Genomic DNA, 19,462 nt, shown 5'->3' on the forward strand with positions numbered 1-19,462 from the left:
CAATGTTTTGTATACGGCAATACTGTGTAAATCTTTGCTCTCTGTGAAATGCTCTTGAAATGCTGCTGTGATAGAATAACTTCCTAAATTAGCATAAATAAAGTACATCTATCTATCTGTCTGTCTGTCTAAATCGTGACAGCCTTACATTGTGACATCATCAATAACACCAGAACTCAGGCACAGAAAGGGAGATTGTGACCATAGTTCTTGCAATCTGGCGACATACAACTGTGAGGTGGTAATTGCAGTTTAAATTGTAAATGTTCCAGTGAGTGATTAAATGATTATGTGCTCTTTACTCCACATGATGACAGCTGGACTGCATTTGCTTTGAAATTATCCTGCATATTATTGGTTTAATGATCTTACAATAAAAGAATGTAAGTGGATGCTCAGACTGTTCCAAATACATTTTGTGACAATGCATGCTTTTATGAAGTCAGATTTTGCGATTAGATCAAAACCATCAACTTGATGAAATCAACAGATCCGACACCGTTTATCGCGTTTGATCTTTAAACAACAGTGGCTTAAAGTTTCATTGAACAGTGTGTAAGGATAAATAGGTTAAGTAAAGCAGTTGCACTTCATAAATAAGCAGCCTGTGTTTCTGCTCCTATTTGTTCTGGTGAATTGGAAGCAAGCACTAAAGTGGATGGCACTCAGAAGAGCCATAGCTCCGCCAAGGCCAAACAATAAAACACAAAACAAAAGGAAAGTGGTCTGATAATGTGCACCAAACTGTACAGACCATAAATATGTCTGGTTCATATATTATCTTCTGAGAATTCTGTATCGACCAAAAGTTTAATGCCTTGTTTTCTGGCCCACATGCCAAACCCCTCCACCAAGTTTGCTGCAATGTGGCTCAGAACTTTTTGCATAATCACACAATTAAACAAACATTCAACAAGGTCACAACAGTATAGCAGCATATGTTGCCTTATCTAATATTATAATAGAGTGACCTGTACTTTAATATTCTTAAAATATGAATAACCCCGGAAATTATGCATATTTTCCACACTCAGACTGGTCATGCTACCCAAGAGTTCTTCCAAAAGTTTAACAAATTACAAAAACAGAAAGTTGATATTAAAGCTAGGGTTGGTAATCCTGGAAAAGTTAGAAAGAGCGGGCTCTTTCATCAAAGCTTTGCCCTGGAACATATGAACGTGCACTAACTGACGACTGCTTGAAGCCGACTTTTCCGTTACTCGCTCGCTGTCCTCTGGCTGACATCTCTGCTTCAGCGGTGTATCTCTCCAGCTGAAGACTCTGCTCATGTGCAGTGAGAGCACAGGCATCGTGTGTGTAGGAAGGGTGGTGGTTTAGTAGGAGACAGGTACACCCACCAATCAGTTCAACTTCAATCAGGACGTAAAGAGAATATCAACAAATATGAAAAGTGTTTAAGAAACAATTTACACACCCTACCTTTAATACTGGATTGTACCATATGAACTATGGTCTTTCTGTTCCTAGTAAGTTCTAAGCTCCAACAACAATGGTTCCTACATTCCCTCCATGAAGCAGAAAAGCATTGTTCATCTGGTCTCCTAAATCCTCACTTCTTTCAAATCTCACTCCTCCAGTTTGAATCACAGGCGTGTGTTCTGTGTTAAAGTCTCATCTACGTTCACATCCCCCACTCTGACCTTTACTTTCCACCTCTCTGCATAAAGGACAAACTATGGCCTACATTGGCACTGCTCATTGTTGTGGGACACATATATAATGTGTTGGGAAATTGTCTATTATGGACATATCATTCTCTGGCATACTGAGCTGGACTGTTACATGCTCTTGTTAGAGAAACGTTGCCTGTAAGTGACTAATTCATGGTTATACAACACCACATTCGCACCTCCACTTGATGCTAAATCAACAGTGTTTCTGAGTCGGGCTTAGACTCAACCGTTAATGGTGGCAAATAGGTATATCATCTACATACTAATTCCACATATATTTTTGTCCATGTGTTGGCATTTGTATTGTTTAAGTGTTGGTGTGATTTGGACATGTGGTATTTATGATTGAATATAAATACAATTTGAACAAACAAACTGTCCCCTGCAGACACTGGGACCAGGACTTATTGTCGATCCTCAGTTAACGTACCTTTCTTTGAGCATATCTGACTGACGCAGGTGCTGATCTCAATCATGTCAACACAATTCATGGATTCAATTTATTTTTAGCGATTTGTCTACAAAGTAAAAGCACAACATTTGTTTGGCTGATTTGATGCTTCACCTTGAGCTGAATAACAAAACTTCTATATGGAAAAGCTTTCCACTTGGGCCTGAAGATCTTGTTGATTTGTTAACAGACCTTGACATAGTCGAAATGCCAAATATTAAATAGTAATACCAGTTACGTCAATCAAAAAAACAGATCATAGGTTACTTTTACAGTTTCAGAGAGAAAGCTGCAACCAGCCCATTCCAAACTGGGAGGTTCAGAATGGGCACTGCACACACAATAAATACATACAGACAGGGTACAGGATCAATCACCAGGTCAGGTGGAGAAGAGTTTCTGCCTGTGACCATCACGAAAACACGATCTTATTTTCAGAAAAATTTGAATCTATGACATCTGGTCACATACTGATGGTACCCGTGCTTTCTAAAAAATGATAACAGCCTCTGATACATTAAAAACAATCTTTCCTGGAGTGCTTCTTTTTGCCCGAGCCAGTGAATGCTCGGCTTTAATGGACAACAGGGAAGGCGCTGTGCGCGGTGTGTACTGCCGACAGTCCTCCATCTGTTTATCTGCAGCTGAGATAGATGGGCTGTGGAAATTTCCTCCCCCTTGTGCAGATGCAATCAGTCTTCCCATCACCACAGATAACACAGCTTGCCAAAAACACAACCTCACAATGGCAGCAGGTCCTCACAACAAACTGGGTTAATGATGCAGGAGGACTGCCTGTCACCTTTTGGACTCACAGAGGTCCAGCCTCGTGTTTGTCTGTCACAAGGATTTGGTTCTCTTCCCTGATAGTCTGCAGGCCGGGTGGAGGCAAACATTAGAGGTGAGTTACGATAAGAGAACTGTGTTAGCTCTTTACTGGGGCATGAGCACATTTTCCGATTTCTGCAGTCAGATCAAGTTACAAGAAAACAACACACTAACTGAGGAAATGCTCAAATACACAATATACCTACTAGCATATACAAGCATTATTGACCAAATCACTGTCTGTACAATTGTTATTTCTGCTCCTTTCCTCTCTGTAAGACTTTTTTCTTTTGCATAAATATTTTATACATCGATACACCTCTCGATTTAATGGTCTTTTCTTATCAGTGTTGCAAATATTGTGTGATGATGTGCTCTGCTGCATCTCTTGCACTTCTGTCCGTCCTGTGAGAGGGTTCCCTCACGTGCAGCTCTCTGAGGTTCCTACGTTTTTCCTCACTCTTGCTGAGGGTTAAGGGGGTAGCTTGTTAATCCCTACACAAATAAATCTGTTTGATTAAATTGATTGATTGAGTGGAGAAAAACTATTTCATATTTATGGCAATGCAGTTCATGCCTCTCAGAAGACCACATCCCGGAAGTTGCTCTGGAGGCTTCTTAATACAAGTGGAGATAGAGTGCAATAGAAAACAGTTTATTTTTCAATCATTTCACATCTTTTTATTATGATGAATTATTGTGTGCTTGTAGGTTACAGACATTATTGCATTTCAACACATCAGGCCCACACTCCGTCAGTGCCTTTTGATTAATCTTATATGACATGATATTTCAATTTTTTTTTATCAAAAAGCATTTTTATCATTTTTGCATCGCTCACACTGACTCTAAGAATTTGTGAGTATTTCAAATATATGCATGCTCCACTGAATCTGCAGACACTCTAATGTTTTCTTCATTTGTTTTAGCAGTATTAAGTCTTTCATTATTTTAGACCATTTACAGATGACTAACTACCATTGGGAACAGAAGAATTTACCACCCCCTTGTAAATGACAATCACCAGCGAAAAGAGACCTGTCACAATTATTTATTAATCCTTAATAAAGTAATTAGTGCAACATATAAACCCTTTAGAGGAGGTGCCTTACTCTAATTGCTGCATTTATTGGCGGGTTATGAGCTCCTAAATCTTTAAAAGCTGTGATCAACAGTTTTGGACTGATGAGTTCTGTCAGGCGCAGACAACACACAAGTTGTTCTCAGACATTCATTTTAGATAATGTCCTGGCAGAAGGGTTCGGATAGTATGCAGACTTTGCCATCACGTATGAACAACACAGCAGGAGGTTGACACGGCACCTTAGGGCATGCAGGACACAGGACATCTCCTGTTTGTTTACAGCACATCACCACTGTTGTTAACACTACATGCTCTCAAATCTCGATGTCTATTCAACAGTGAGTGGGTTGTCCACTAACCAGAAGGTTGACTGTTCAATCCCCATATTCCTCCACTCTGCATGCAGAAGTGTCCTTGGCCGAGATACTGAACCTCAATTTGCCCCTGATGGATGAGTGATGTATGATAGAGAAAGTGCTGCACAAAGATGCACTTTACTGTAAAGCACTTGGAGCATAATAATAAATTGAGGAGCATACCCAGAGTTCCGGGTGAAAAGGAACATGAAGTCTTGTTTATATATATAATTGTTATATCAGTATCCCACCAATATTCAAAGCCATTTTGTTTTACTTAACTTCATCTTTCAAACACATATATCTAATCTCTTCTGTCAGCTTAAAACTACATCAAATTTCATTACATCCGTCACATCTCCTGCTAAATATGGCCCCATATTATTTCATTAATCGCACACAGAGCTGAGACGTTGGGTTTATAGCATTAATTGACAAAAACATAGGGAGCTCGCTGAAATCCACCACGGTGAGTCAGGTAATTAGCATTAAGTAAAAATTTGTATCGTGATTTTCATGCTGCTATTAATTACTTCATCACATGCATTGGCTGGAAGAAGCCTAACGCCTGAATGTGTCCCAGTAACTTTGCTGAAGAGATTATTTATCATCATGGGTTGTAATTATACCTGGGGCTCGGCTGATTCAAATGGATTTGCTGCGGAGCTGATAGCATAAATGTTTGATGAGATGTTTTCGTTGATGTGTGACTGGCTTTGCATTATAGCCAGAGAAAGGCTTACTGCTTCCCTCTCACTCACTGATAGTGTTTGCCTCAATCACTCTTGATAAGATCAAGGACTTGAGGACAGGGCTTTTCACAATATACTGATGCGGTCACACAAATATGCCATTTGTCAAAGGTCAGCGGTGTGACACAAATAGTGACCAATTACCCTCCAACAACTCTGCATTCACTCAAAGAGTCCTTGTGCGTCATTAATGTGCAGACTTATGACAGATGACTCAATGTTCTATTGTGGCTTGAGATTTATGTTAACGCAAGTCAATTTCAATTATAAAAGACAAGTCACACATTAGCCCTCTGTGCATACAGCTGTATTTTCTCCCTTCATTTGTAAATATCTGGTATGATATTTGTCAAATAACTGTATATGTCAAGGTAGAAAAGCATTTAGCAGACAAAAAAGACAAAGGGAAACAAAGAATCACCTTACGGACGGCCAGGTATTCAGTTATTGTTATATATATATATATATATATATATACAAAGAAGCAGCAGTCATATTACAATACAGAGGAAAACAAAGACTTTGGAGCACATCTATGAAAATATTTATCTTTAAATGCACACCTCTGGTCTTTATCGACCAAGGCCTGTAAGATCCTTTCATTCAATCAAACTCACTCTGTCAAGGTACATAGTGTCAAATTGTCAGAATTGTTTTTCTAATGTTTTTCCTGGATCTAATATTGTTTGGGTCTCTGAGCGATCTGAGGTTGGAAGAGTGTAAATATGTTTTTCATGATTTGCTGGATGTAAGTGATAGCAAGCAACGTATTCTCAAGTGTCAAAGGCTTTTGCTTTTGGCCTAGTAAAGCCACCATTTTAATCTACCATCTCAATCTGTTGTCTGCCTCTCACTGGTAGGCACACACCTGAAGAATAATGGGATCTCACAACTTTATCCACTGAAGTTTTTAAACAGATCCTGTTATGGACTTGATGAAAACCGTTGGATACTTGTTGATCTGTTTTAACCCTTCTCTTCAGGCTCTCTACACAACCTGTTGTCCAGGCCATTTAGTAATCTATTTTGAAGGTATCTAATACCACGTGTTATTTATTCTGAGCAGCTTGTTCCCAATAACACATGATATTTAGTGATGTGGAGGAAAATTCCACTGACCAGTGTCTAAGGTAGTGGAAATCCCCTGACTAGGTGTCTCACTGCTGTGATACTGTGTACCTGACAGGATGGAACCTTTATTTGGTGATGTTTTTCTTCCAATTGGTATCGCAGACGGACGGACACAGCAGATAAGACACAGATGATGATCTCATGTCTTTCATGTCTTCTTTTTTTTCATATTTTGTATTACGTAACGCCTCTTTGTAGTTCTGGCTTTGGTGAACTTGCGGCCAATTCCTCTTTTAGCACCCGTGCTTGTTGTGTAAACTCTGCGGAGCTTACTATTATAAGGACTCCAAGGCAACTCCAGTCTGAAAATTTCATTATTTCAAATCTCAAGATGAATTTCCATCACAGTGATTTCAACATTTCAGTATTTACTGTTTATATAGAGAGGTGTTGGAGCCATTATGCTGGAGTCGACCACAGGTTTCTAAAAGCTAACAGGAGAGGAGAAGGTGAGCCTAGTGAATTGTAAAAGACTCTCCAGGGCCAGCTTCCCTGTTACCATTGGCACAAGTGGCATGCATTTCAAACATGGTCGAGTGGTGTTCCTTAACTACAGCAACAAGCCCTGCAGTACCGCTATTGAGTGTGTTTGAAACTTCCCCAGGTTGGCAGTAGGATATCCAGGTTCAGAGAGAAGAACTCTCTCAGCACACTGGCTTGTCTAATGAAGTTTGGTGCTGCAACAGTTCTTCCTTTCCTCTTCCTTCCCATTGCATCATTTTCCTTGAGCTACATGTATCAACCAACTAGACGTTTGTGCATGTTGAGTCATTGGTGACGTGCTGCCTTTGTAAGCCCCCGCGTGGCATCACCAAACGGATTAGTTACAGGAAGTTGTGTTTGCAAAAACCAGCCAGTATTATCAGTATCGTCCTCATCATCATCTCGGTCATCACCTGACAAAAGAGTGGCAGTTTTAGCCATCGCATTAGGGAAGTTAGTGTAATATGTGTTAAATATTTTAGCATGGCCGTTGAAGGATGTTATAAAAGTTTAAATGGCCCTTGATAGGAATAAGGTTCCCAACCTCCTTTCTAATTCTTTGAAACGTTGCTGTGGCAGAAAATAGTAAGTAGTTCATAGTAATTTAAGCAGTTCTGCGAGAGACCTTTACCAAAACCTACAATATCAAAGTGATGGACACGATGGTTCAAGATAACAAAACTTGTGAAACACATTGCACAGGGCACACAGGCCATATCCTCTTGGTAATGCTGGTGACCCACATGATCATGTATCTGTGACTGCTGTGCCCCAGATGTCAGCTGATATCCTGCATGCAAGACATCCTGTTGTCAAGGTCCCCACACTTTGCTATCGTGCTGTTTATTCAAGTGGTATGAGCTGTTGCAGCTGGATGCTGACAAGGGGATGCACTTGAAGGAAACGATGTCCGTTTCGGCCTCCTTTATGAAATGACAGGTCACATGTTGCTTGGACACAAGGTTTTGCAATTTTAATTTAATTTACAACAAATTTGAGTGTCAGACTTCAGAAAGACATCATCACCGGACTCTGTGACCAAAATTACAAACAGAGGGTGAAATGAAAGTGTTTAGTATGAAAAGTGCTTCTTATAGTCGTAAACACAAAGATAATTCAATGACTCATCTCTGCAATCTTTTTTGGGTTTTACAGCCAAAGTTTTAATGTTGTGGTTCGGTCTCAGTGATTTTTCTTCAGCAGCAACATCCGGCAGGTGTTGCAAAATATATATGTTTTCCTCAGGAGTTAGTGGAGACCCAAACAGAGCAAAAAGAAGATAGTATTAGACTGAAACTTACAAATCAATGTTATTACCGCCCTTTGCATGTGTCAATGTGGAACTGTTTGCTGTAAGCATAGAATGTATACAAAGATGAACGACATGACAGCTCCCCAAGCATCTGGGTTACCCCCTGGTGGCTGGCTGCTGTATAGGTCATACAGTACATCATGCCTCCTCCATATTAGCAGATGGGACATGGACCAAACTAAAAAGTTTTTTGGTCAATATTTTCCTGTGATTTTAGATAGTTCTTATCACATTGATAAATGTCCAACTGTTCATTTTTCTGATAGATTTGTTTTTAAAATGCAATAAAAATGGGGGAGAACATGACTGACAGCTTCAACTGACTTGATACAGCACCTCCTCCTTGAGGCTGTGGCTCAAAATGATATCACAAATGAAAGATGGCAGCACTAGTATATGGTTGCAGGTTGTTTGGTTGAGCAGAAAATAAGAACAAGTGTATATTTTGCAGTTTCAGAGTATTTTTTAAATAGGAAAAAAAGAAAAATGAAGCATTTGTTTTTAAAGATTACTTTTTCGGTAGCCTGGTGTAGTTCTCTACTACATGTACCTCGCGATCTTACTACAATACATGAAGGTGTCAATCTAGGGCAGCATAGTGTGGCACAGACTTTAACTAAACTGAATCCAACATTCAGGCTGTTTACTATCGTCAGGCTATGCCAAAGTCAAAGTGTCAAACCCTTCAAGAACGGTCTGTGATTATTAGATGATCTCACTCCAACCTCCCTCCAATAAGGACCGCCATTTGTAATATATATTGTGACAGGATGAATGTGGTCATACAGCTGGATCAGCTTTAAATGAAGCTATCCATCTCTAAGGGCCTCCTTGTTTAGTGTCGGCCCCTGGCACCGCAGCAACAGCCCTAACTTACCTCTGTGATGTAAACACATTCATTTCACTGACAGAATATTTCAGGTTTATATAATTGCTAGATCTCCTTGAATGAATGGTGTCACTGAATCATTTTATTGTAGTTTTCAGCAGTAGAAGAAACTTAATTCACTTTGTGGTGTTCGCTGGTTTGATTTAGACCAAAGAGGCCTGCCCAGCTGCCCAGCTGAACATCACACAGCTGCCTCTGGAGCTGCACAGGCTTTATACATCAGTGTTCCCCAACACCTGGAAACACACTGCAATGTGGGAAATATGTGCTTGTATTCACCCATTTTCACTTTTCAATCAGTGCTTGGATACTTCAACTAATGTGCCTTCAATGATACCATGCTCGGTGATGCAGCCAGTCAATGCACTTAATCACAATCCTAAAATGCATGCATCTGCAAAGGACAGGAGTGCTTATAGGTTTTCATGGTGTAACATAAAGCATTATTGTTCCACAAATATGATAAAGTTCTGTGTTTGTTCGATTGATGGGTGGTAACTGACCAGACATCTTTATGGTTACACAAAAAATGAACTATATAAAGCCATGAGCAGAAATCAGGTCCCTCGTAACTGACCTTGACCTTTGACCTGCACCCAAAGGAACCTTTCGATACAATTTCCCATTTCAAGTTCAGTGGAGTTTGTCATCTTTCACACAAACAAGCTCAGCTCGAGTGGTTCACTCATGAATGCCATTCTGCATCAAATGTAAACCGACACGGCAGGCTCGTCCTGCAGACCTCTCACACTGCTCAAACACCAAAGCTGCATTATTCTGCCATCAAGCTGCTCCAGGAGGGATGTGACATTTTGCTGGGAGGTTGATGATGATAAGACAAACTCAAGAAGTATCCACCTTGGGGGTGTAAAAGAAGATTAAAGAAGCAAAGCACAAAATAAGCAGTTTAGGTGAACTTAAATGAACTACTTTTTTATGTTTTTAATCATATATAATGCTCCCGGTTTACTTCAGTTTGGTCGCTGTGTACTGCTACATTGGCTACTTTGGGGTTCGGTGCCTTATTGACATGCTAGTTGTTCTCCACAAGCAGATATAATGGCCGTGAAACCTTGGGAAGCAAGATAGCAAGAGATGAGACCGTTTGGTAGAAAGCATTATTATTGTGGCAGTCACATTAATGAACATTACTGAATGCAAAGGCAATTAATTACTGCTTGCATCATCACCCTGGAAAAAGTGTTTAATTATTTTTTGATGCACTCTGTTGCACTCAGCAAGGCTCGTGGAGTGTGATCAGGCTGACAAAATGCATGCTGGCAGGGAACCAGCTAAACTGTGGTTTCACTGCCTAATGGCTATTGTACTGACAGGGCAGATGGTATTTGGTGAAGGAGGTCTGCTGCAGAGGAGGTGACACTGCTCTGTTGTGAAGGGTGTTTTTTTTTTTTTCTTCCTCCTCTAATGATCAGTGTCTGCAACAACTGAAAATATCAACATAGCAACACAAATGACACGACACTGTAGATATGAATGCTCTCTCTCAAACCCCATTAGGAGGTGGAAAAAAAATACAAGGCAGAGGCCAGGATTAGAGAGATACTCGGGTCAATTGTCTGAATCACCTCTTTTCCCCACAAGGCGCTGAAATTAAATGCTTTACTTATTCAGATAATTGGTCAGTTAATGTTGTCTGCAAGTTTGAGTTTGCACCATGAAGGTCAGGGCAATTAAAGCCGTTTGTAAGCAGACAGGATCATTAAAAAAGAATAAAAAATAAATTGTAATTATTCCTGATTTTGCTACTTTTAAATATAATAGTTTTCATTATCATAGTTAAATATACTGCAGAGTTAATCATGGTATTGTACAGTAAAATACTGGAAACATCCTGTTTTATATCCATACAATCCTTTATGTTTTTACTTTAGTTTTTACTGTAAAGAATGAAATCTTAACCACAGATCCCCCCCAGCAAATGTAGATTCCCCTTCAAAAGAACAACAGGACATAACCTTTGGAAACCTTCTTTCGAGAGAAACAACAACGTCCACTGTTTCCGCAGCCCTCCAGTGCCTGTAGGAACCATGATGGGAGCAGAGGGAGAAGTCAGGTGACATTAGTGTAGCGTGACAAATCTGTGCAGGGAGGACGGAGGAGGCCGCGGTGGGAGGGAGGGTCATCTAAGCATCAAATATTAACATGTAAAACACTGTAAATTTCCTGGCACCACTGGTTCCTTCAAACCCCAACCCTTCCATCAGTTTACCCATGTGTTTATTATTGTAGACAGTATCACACAGCTCCCCTCCTCACCCTAACCCCTATTTATCTGGTTGAGGTCTGTCCTGGACCAGGTCTGCAAAAGCAATGCTGCTATAGGTCCAGATTGCCGGTGGACACATGATACATGAAGCTTCTCTTGCCTCATCAGTACATGTTACTGACTCGACGTCCTCCCTGGAGTCCTTGTGCTTTATCGTAGATCCAGGATCGTGGATCATGGATCATGGTGGCAGATGATCATAGATTATGACTAATCCATGAACTAGATTGCTTAGATATACAATAAACCTCATCACATATAGGTCTACTACCATTATGGGCAATACCAATTTATATATGAATACCAAATGTCATTATAATTATCATTACTGCTCCCGTTAAACATGTTTTGTTTTGTGTTATTACTTTGAACTTCCATTGACCTCTCCATGTATGGTAGACATGGCCTCTTCACATGAATGTTGTAAATATTGTTTTGTTGACATGCTCTGTTACACAGAGTATCTAATGCACTTCTGTTGATCCTGAGTATCTCACATGTTTCTTTTTTCTTTTTTCCTGTTGAAAGCTAATTTTGTAGTTTTCCTCACTCTTCCTGAGAGTTAAACACAGAGGATGTCGCACTAGTTGATCCCTAGGGGACAAATTGTGACTGGGTAATACAAACTAAATGTATCGATGATTGATTTTTCGTATTTTAACACTAAACTATGTTATTTCCCTAAACTACAACACTGTGCCTAAACCTAACCAAACCTTAACCATAGCATTGTTATACCAAATATTTTGTATTTTGTGGCTGCAGTATCAGCTGCAGGCAACCGTCCTTGGAGTAACATTTGCAGGGTTTGGTCCGTCGGAATTAGTTTGAACTATGTTAATTAAATACTCATTTGCTTTGCACTGAGGACAAAGAAGTTTAAAAATCAACATACATTTTTCTTGTAAATTTTAGGCGTCTATCTTGATTTTAAATTGCTTTTATATGGCCAACATCACTAAATACATTTGACTTAATAAACTGTCGACAGTCTGTAAAGACATCCAATACAAGTGGTTTCTGCTGTGCTTTACAGAGAAGGGACACAATGCCTGAAATACTCACAAACCTACTAATATTACATTTATAAATATGTGTTTTTTTTGTTCAAGTTGTGATATTTCAGATGCTCTCAGTATCGTATGACTTCTGCCAAAAGAAAAAAGAGGGTCAGTGAGTACCCACACACATTTCCCCCCAAACCAGCCCAGAGTTTGGTGGCTGGACTGTAATGTGTGGCGCCCTCTGCCTTTGCTCACAACAAAGCAGCCACGCATCGTGCTGATAAAGCTGTTTGTCTTTTGTAGTTTGAAAAGGAGGCGCACAAGGATTGAAGCAGTGAGAAGACACAGGAACACAAACCACATTATGTGCCTCGTCTGCAGTGTTGGGAGTAACGGCGTTTAAGTATAACGGTGTTACTAACGGAGTTCTTTTTCAGTAACGGAGTAATCTAATTAATTACTTTTGTCATCGTTACAACGCCGTTATCGTTATTGATAATGTAAAGTGGCGCGTTACTACAATTTGGTTGAATGAAGCGGTCAGTCGGCGATCTCAACCGGCAGCGACTCCGCAGTCCCCGACCGGCCAGGGCTTACTCAGTCTCTCTCAGAGGTCCGCTCCTTAGTTTTGAGGGTTTCCACTGCCTCTCTTTCACTTCCTCCGCTATAGTGGTCACGCTGTTTGCCGGCTTCCCCCGCACTTCCGCTTTCTCCTGTCCCTTGCGACTCCTTCTCCACCAATAAATAGGCTTGACGTCGCTCTCTACGTCATCATCCGGCGACGGCTGTCAAACAACACTCTGGTGTGGGGGGGGGGGGGTCTCTCGATCCGTTACAATATTACACCCCAGCTGCGTGGAGAGAGCTGTCTCACTGCACGCTCTGACTACAGCTCAAGACAGCGACAATGGCGACGAGCCAGGGAAATTCAAAAGTAGCGTTCAATAACTGGAAGTACCGGCACTACTTCTCACACTACTTAATGGCCAGATTTTCCTTTGTTTCTTTTTACCCAAGTTTACATTTGCACTTGAATTTTATTTTCAATATTTATTTTTATATGTTTTAATTCTATGCATCATATGGCAGGCTGCAATCTATTGAGTTCAAATAAATACCAAATGTTCTAAAATACTGTATATAGTGTTTTTATTCTTCAATCAGTTAATATAAACATCTTTGACGTTAAAGATGTTACAGAACGTAACAGCGTTATAAAACATGAAAAATAACGCCACAGTTACTTTGCTGAGTAACTAATTACTCTAACAATGTGGTAACTGAGTTACTAACTCAATTACTTTTTGGGAGAAGTAATTTGTAACTGTAACTAATTACTTTTTAGAAGTAACTTGACCAACACTGCTCGTCTGGTATAACTCTTTTTTTCTTTTGCTCATCATCCAACACTGAGTTCATCTCCTTAATCAAACAAGAATGGACAAATAAATCAGTGCAGGGATGCAAAGTAATATCATCATGTGACAAGAACAAAGTACAAACTACATCCAGAGACATACAGTGCAGTGCATCTCAGACACATGTGTGTTCTTTCAAGGTGACCTTGATGACAGTGTTTTGTACATTTCTCCTCTTGCTGCATCTCCTATGAAAACAGAGCACGTCAGCATCATTCTGATTATATGTCTAATTTAACCAATTACAGTCATTTAAAATACAAATAGATATTTTAGGTCAACTATTAACGGCTGTTCAGTATCCTCCTCATACAAGAGCTACTGTGAATTTGCGCTGAATGCTTGTTTGTTAATAAGCTTAAGTGATAGTAATAGTACTGTGGTCCAACATCCAAACTTAAATTTGAATTTAAAACTGTTTTGTTTCACATGAAGTATTTCTTTATTTCCACTTTTGCCTTTTCACAGATTTGGAGAGGTCTCTGTGCAATATGATCAATTTGCACAAATCAACCGTTGATTGATATGAGTTTGGGGATTACAGAAAACTTCTTCATCTCTCTTTCTCTTCATCTGTCTGAGAGTACATTTTAAAAACTGTCATTTTGTTCTCCCTCCTCATTTAAGAATTAAACGATAGGCTCACATTATTCAAGTATATATTTAAATAATAGCAACATGCTCATTTGTAATACATTTTCTGGGTTACTGGCTGCTGTAATGATTCAGTGAGTCCACAGTGACTAAAGAGTTGTACATTTTTCGAATCCAGCTGGAAAACTTTTAACCATTTCATGCCTCATCATTTAACGCTAATTTCCTGTCACCACTCTTAGATCCATGCTGTCAAAATAAAAGCAGGAAATGTCCCAAAAATACTCAAGAACAATTGCTGATAAACAACGAAGTCAAAGATTATAAGCTTGAAATTTCTTGTAGATAATAATAAAAGAAGTATCAAATATAATACAAGACAAAGGACTCTTGTTCTGCTGAAGTACAAATACTTTGATGCAGTACCTAAGTAGATTTTTCAGGTATCTGTAATTTACTTGAGTATTTGTTTAGATGACAACTTTTTGGATTTTACTTTACATTTTAACTTCTGAACTTTCTACTCCTTGCATTTTCAAAACACGCTCCTTACTATTTTTCTTCTATGCTTTTGAGGGGAATTGTCTTTTTTGATTTTGCATGATTGAGCGCTGCCTTTTCAACATAAAGACGGCTTTCAACCTAAATGGACAATTACAGAGAAAGGACGATTTCTTGTTCTGTATCTATCAGTGCATACGTGACACAGTGTAAAGGACGTATCAAGACAAAACCGACAACAGAGGGAATCTCAAGTGCAGAGAAGAGGCGCAGTGCATATCTCTGTTACAACATGGAAGAAGGAAAATAATTGGGCAACATTACTGATAACGTTCATAACCTATACGACAAAAGTGAGCAACACATTTTTAATCCTGGCCTCATTTAAATCAAGAATATTTCATTCAATACATTGGACATATTTGCTCGTGGACAGTTTTTCATGCTCACAAATCCTTTCTTGCTTTAACTTTTTAGTTTGTTTTTTTATTCTATTGAGAGTGAGAGTGGTTCGAGTTAAATCGTCATTGAATTATATTAATGTGACATTAGTCTCAGTTTGCTTTTCACAGACACAGCCAGAATAAATATATATATATATATTGTTCTTGAAGTACATTTCAAAACCTGTACCTTTACACTTTCACTAAAGTAAAGACGTTGACTGAGTACTTTTACCTTTACTTGAGTTGTTTTGAACACAACAAGTGTGTGAACTTAATATCTACCTACAAGAAACAAATGACTGAAATGCACAACTTGTGACGCAGGAATTAGGTCAAATACCTGAGTTCAGTACACAGCGGGTCAATCACACAAGACATCAGGCAAAAACAGATCAAACAACAAGGAGAAGCGGGTCGTACACCAACTCTCACGAGGGAAAGCAACAGACAGAAGAAACACTTAGACTGAATACTTTGATGGGCGTTAGATAATGAGACACAGATGAAACACATGAGAGCAAAGCAGGTTATCAAACACAGGGGTGGAAGGAAGTGAAGATCTGAAATGAGACAATTATACAAAATAAAACAGGAAGACAAATACTCAATAACAGAAATGATAAAAACATGACCTGAACACCAGGGCTGGATATGACACATCTACTGGAGTAAACAATGTGTGTAATCATACCACCTCAAATTACCTTGAACATATTTTTTGGGGGGGTAAAGTTATCTGTCTGTGTTAAACAAAAGACCAAGGAAATCGTTGTATTTATACATCAAACCCACACTAGAGCAGATGTGGATGTGCTGTGAACCAGATGACAGCTGGGACCAGTGATTATCCAGCTGACTTTAGACCAGTCTCTTTAACACCTCTGCCCACATACACACTTGAGTTGATGGAGGAGTATAGTGCTCAGTCTCAGAAGGATGATCCCTGATTGGTCTCTGAATCAATTAAGAGCAAATATTAGGAGTGGCACGATTTGTGCCCATTGTAACAAAGGGCAGAGTGTTCCCAGTCTGCCCAGGAGACCAATAATCGTCCAGCAGGGTCTCTTCTATCTTAATGACTCTGGACGTGCCTTGCTCGCCCTGCACTTGCTGAGTCGCTGGTCCACCCCCTTCCCTCTCCCTCCCTCTCCCCCCCTAATGCCAAAGTATTGTTTTATAGCCTCTGGCTGTGGGACTGACTGCATAACTCTCTAAATACGCCACACTTCCTTACGTGATAGACTTTTATGGCTTCGACTGGGGGTGCGGTCTATTCTGCCTGTTTATCTGCTGTTAAGTGACCATTCAACGCATCTTATCTTTTAAAAACAATAGGGCAGCACGCAGAAAAATAGCAATAAATATAAAAACACAAAGAGCAAACTCCACCTCAAACCAACCCCCTCATTAAGATGCTGTGATTTTTTTTGTCTTCTTCTTCTCTCTGTGCCGCAGAAACGCGCGGCGCATTTTTGAATCAAGCGGTCAAGGTGACAGCGGTGGGCCGGCGGAGGACTGGATTTGCAGAGGTGTGCGGAGCGTGCGGATTCCACAGTGATCCACTAGACTGACGTGTCTACACCGCAGCCCGGCTATTCCACAGACCTCAGTGCAGCCGAGCAGTCGACATCCTCTCCTGCAGAGAGACACAGAGGAGCAGAGGGGAAATACAAGAATAAAGAAACAACTTCAGCAACGACGAGCTGTGCTTTTGCAGCATGTTACACCTTCGGCAATCTCCGTTTAAACAAATCCGCTCAGCGACTGTTTGACTTTTGCTGGTGTGTTGGCTTATTTTTGATTTTGCAGTGGAAAGATTCGTATTTTCCATCCTTCGGCTGATGTAAAAAATCCTTCCCTCTACATTGGAATGATGTGGACCTCTCATGATACTGTTGGATTTGTTTTCCTAGCCGGTTTTTGTGTGCAATTTGGATTCTCCTTCGAAGGTAAGAATCGCATATACACGTTCATATACATATTGTTATTTCTCTTCAGTCTACATCAGTGTGTTCGTGTTCATGCCCCTGCACGGCGGAGGCTACTCGGTCGGAGAAAGTGTTAAAAGTGCGAAGCCTTTGTGGAAAAGCACAGGAGCGGAACGCTTGGAGGGGAAATGTTTTAAGTAAGATGGATTGTTATAAGCGCGGTGAGGGAAAAGCGGGCTCACGATGAAAAGCGAGGACGGTGACGACGACGAGAAAATGCAACTGGTGATTCTTTGAAATCAAGTGGTTTGGCTTCGTGTGCATGAAAACCAGCAGCTGTTTGTTCCATTGCTGGAAAACCGGTTGCGGCCATTACAAGAAAGGAGTTTAATAGAATAGCGAGTTTGTAGGAAAGCGGTGGTTTCAGCACCACGGACAGCTGCTACCGCTGCTGACTGCGGCTGTCCGTGGTCCTGAAAGCGACAGTCCGGAGCCAGTGCTTCATCGCAGGTTACTTTCAAACTGCGTGTGTGCTCCTCTTCCTCCTCCTTCAAACTGCACTTATAAATCACAATTAAACCCAGCTATAGTCTATTCTTCTCTATATAACATGTAAACGGTGGTTGGTGTGAAAGTTTGCATGCATGGACGTCCTCACGCTTCTTATTCCCCTGTGCCACCGTCGTCTCCACTCTCCTGTATTCCCCTTTTAGCCTCTCTCAGACCAAACTCCATTGGTATTTATTGTGTTTTTCACTTTGGGCTTTAATGTATCAGCTCTGGCATACAGGGAAGTTTATAGAGCTTTTGATGAAGCTGGATTTCAGCCACAGAATGATGCAAAAACGAAAAGGAAAATGTGGTGCGACTCCGCGTTATGTAAATTCCAGATAAAGACGCGTCAGTCAGTATCTGTGGCATCCAGCCGGGAGACCCCGTCATCTCCTTCAATTAAAAGAAGAATGTACCTCATTCAAAGCGCTTGGTTCAAATAACACGGCTGTGCTGTGACAGCGCTGCCCGCTACGGTCATGACTGACTGCAGCCACGAGCCGATCATTAAAGCGATAATCCCCCAACCCCCAATGCACCCCCTCCCACCTCTCTCCCCTCTCTCATCTGCAGGTCGCTTCACGGATCTGCCCTCCAACATGACGGTTAAAGAGGGACAAAACATAGAAATGGCGTGCGCGTTCCAGAGCGGAACTACGTCTGTGTATTTGGAGATCCAGTGGTGGTTCGTGAAAACGCCGGAGCCCACTGACAGCGAGGAGGTCGTCAATACTGAAGAGGTACAGGGGACCTTCTTTATTTCTTGTTCTCCTTTCTCCATCAAGAGCTGTGCCAGTCATGTTATAAAGCACACCCACTCATGAGGGGAAAAAGGGCATCCAAAATGTTTCAGCGCTATTACGCACAAGCACCTTATGTCACCAGCGTCTTGCTCGTGTAGAAGCTCTGATGTAAATGTCAAGAACAAGTGCTACAACTTTTTATTTACCCACTTTCTAGTAGTGAAAAAAACCCAAACGTGGTAACCTTCAAATATCTACAGCTGCTGCATTGAGGAGATCAGAAACTTCATGCGCGATTTAAACCTCTTTACTACCCTCGAAACAATTGTTAAGCAGATACATGTTAATCTCCACGGAGATATTTTATTTTCTTTTTTGAAATTACCGTTGATAGTTAAATTTTTAATCAAACATCCCGCAATTTAATTTGTGCAACCTCACTTTTTAAGTACCAGATTCGATGTCCCTTGGTTCCCTCAAACAGTTAAAAATAATTCCCCCACACACTTAACAAGCAGCAGTGAAGGGAAAAGAAAGACTAAGTACATTAATCAAAGACTATGGTGAAAAAAGAAAAAGAAAAGATTAGCTCGTTCTGGATATTAATTACACGATAAATGAGGTAAATGAGCCTGATTATTCATGAATGGATAAAACATGGCTGAATCAATACAGCCAAAGCATATTCTTGTACATTGCCTCATTAAACAGTGTACTGGAAGTACTTTGGTATTTTGTTATTTTTCTGTTGCATTAGTGCTGGTTATGACAGCACTCGCCCCTAAATGATCTGCTGCTTAGTGGATGAAAGTGTTTACTGCATTCAAATGAATGGAAATGACTAGCTTACATATTGTGTGGCAGGTAGCTGCATTTCAAGATTTGAAAGGGTTTGGTGTGTTGTCGTGACAGGCATCAAATGGTGCGCCTTCTATTCCTGCGACAAAGAGATATGTGTGTGTGTGTGTGTGTGGGTGTGGGTCTGAGATGGAGGGGTGACTGGATATCC

At 40.4% G+C, this 19,462-nt stretch overlaps 1 protein-coding gene across 1 annotated transcript in view; it reads left to right on the top strand.

The window, feature by feature from the left end:
- The first annotated feature begins 17,100 nt into the window (after positions 1-17,100).
- vstm2a (V-set and transmembrane domain containing 2A) overlaps positions 17,101-19,462 on the top strand; it is a 66,273-nt gene continuing 63,911 nt past the window's right edge. The window contains exons 1-2 of the mRNA XM_061093610.1: positions 17,101-17,179; positions 18,284-18,450. Coding sequence (XP_060949593.1) covers positions 17,101-17,179; positions 18,284-18,450 — 246 coding nt within the window. The remainder of the gene's footprint in view (positions 17,180-18,283; positions 18,451-19,462) is intronic.

The sequence above is a fragment of the Limanda limanda genome, chromosome 20 (genome assembly GCF_963576545.1).
Source record: "Limanda limanda chromosome 20, fLimLim1.1, whole genome shotgun sequence".
In the NCBI taxonomy this organism is placed as follows: Eukaryota; Metazoa; Chordata; class Actinopteri; order Pleuronectiformes; family Pleuronectidae; genus Limanda; species Limanda limanda.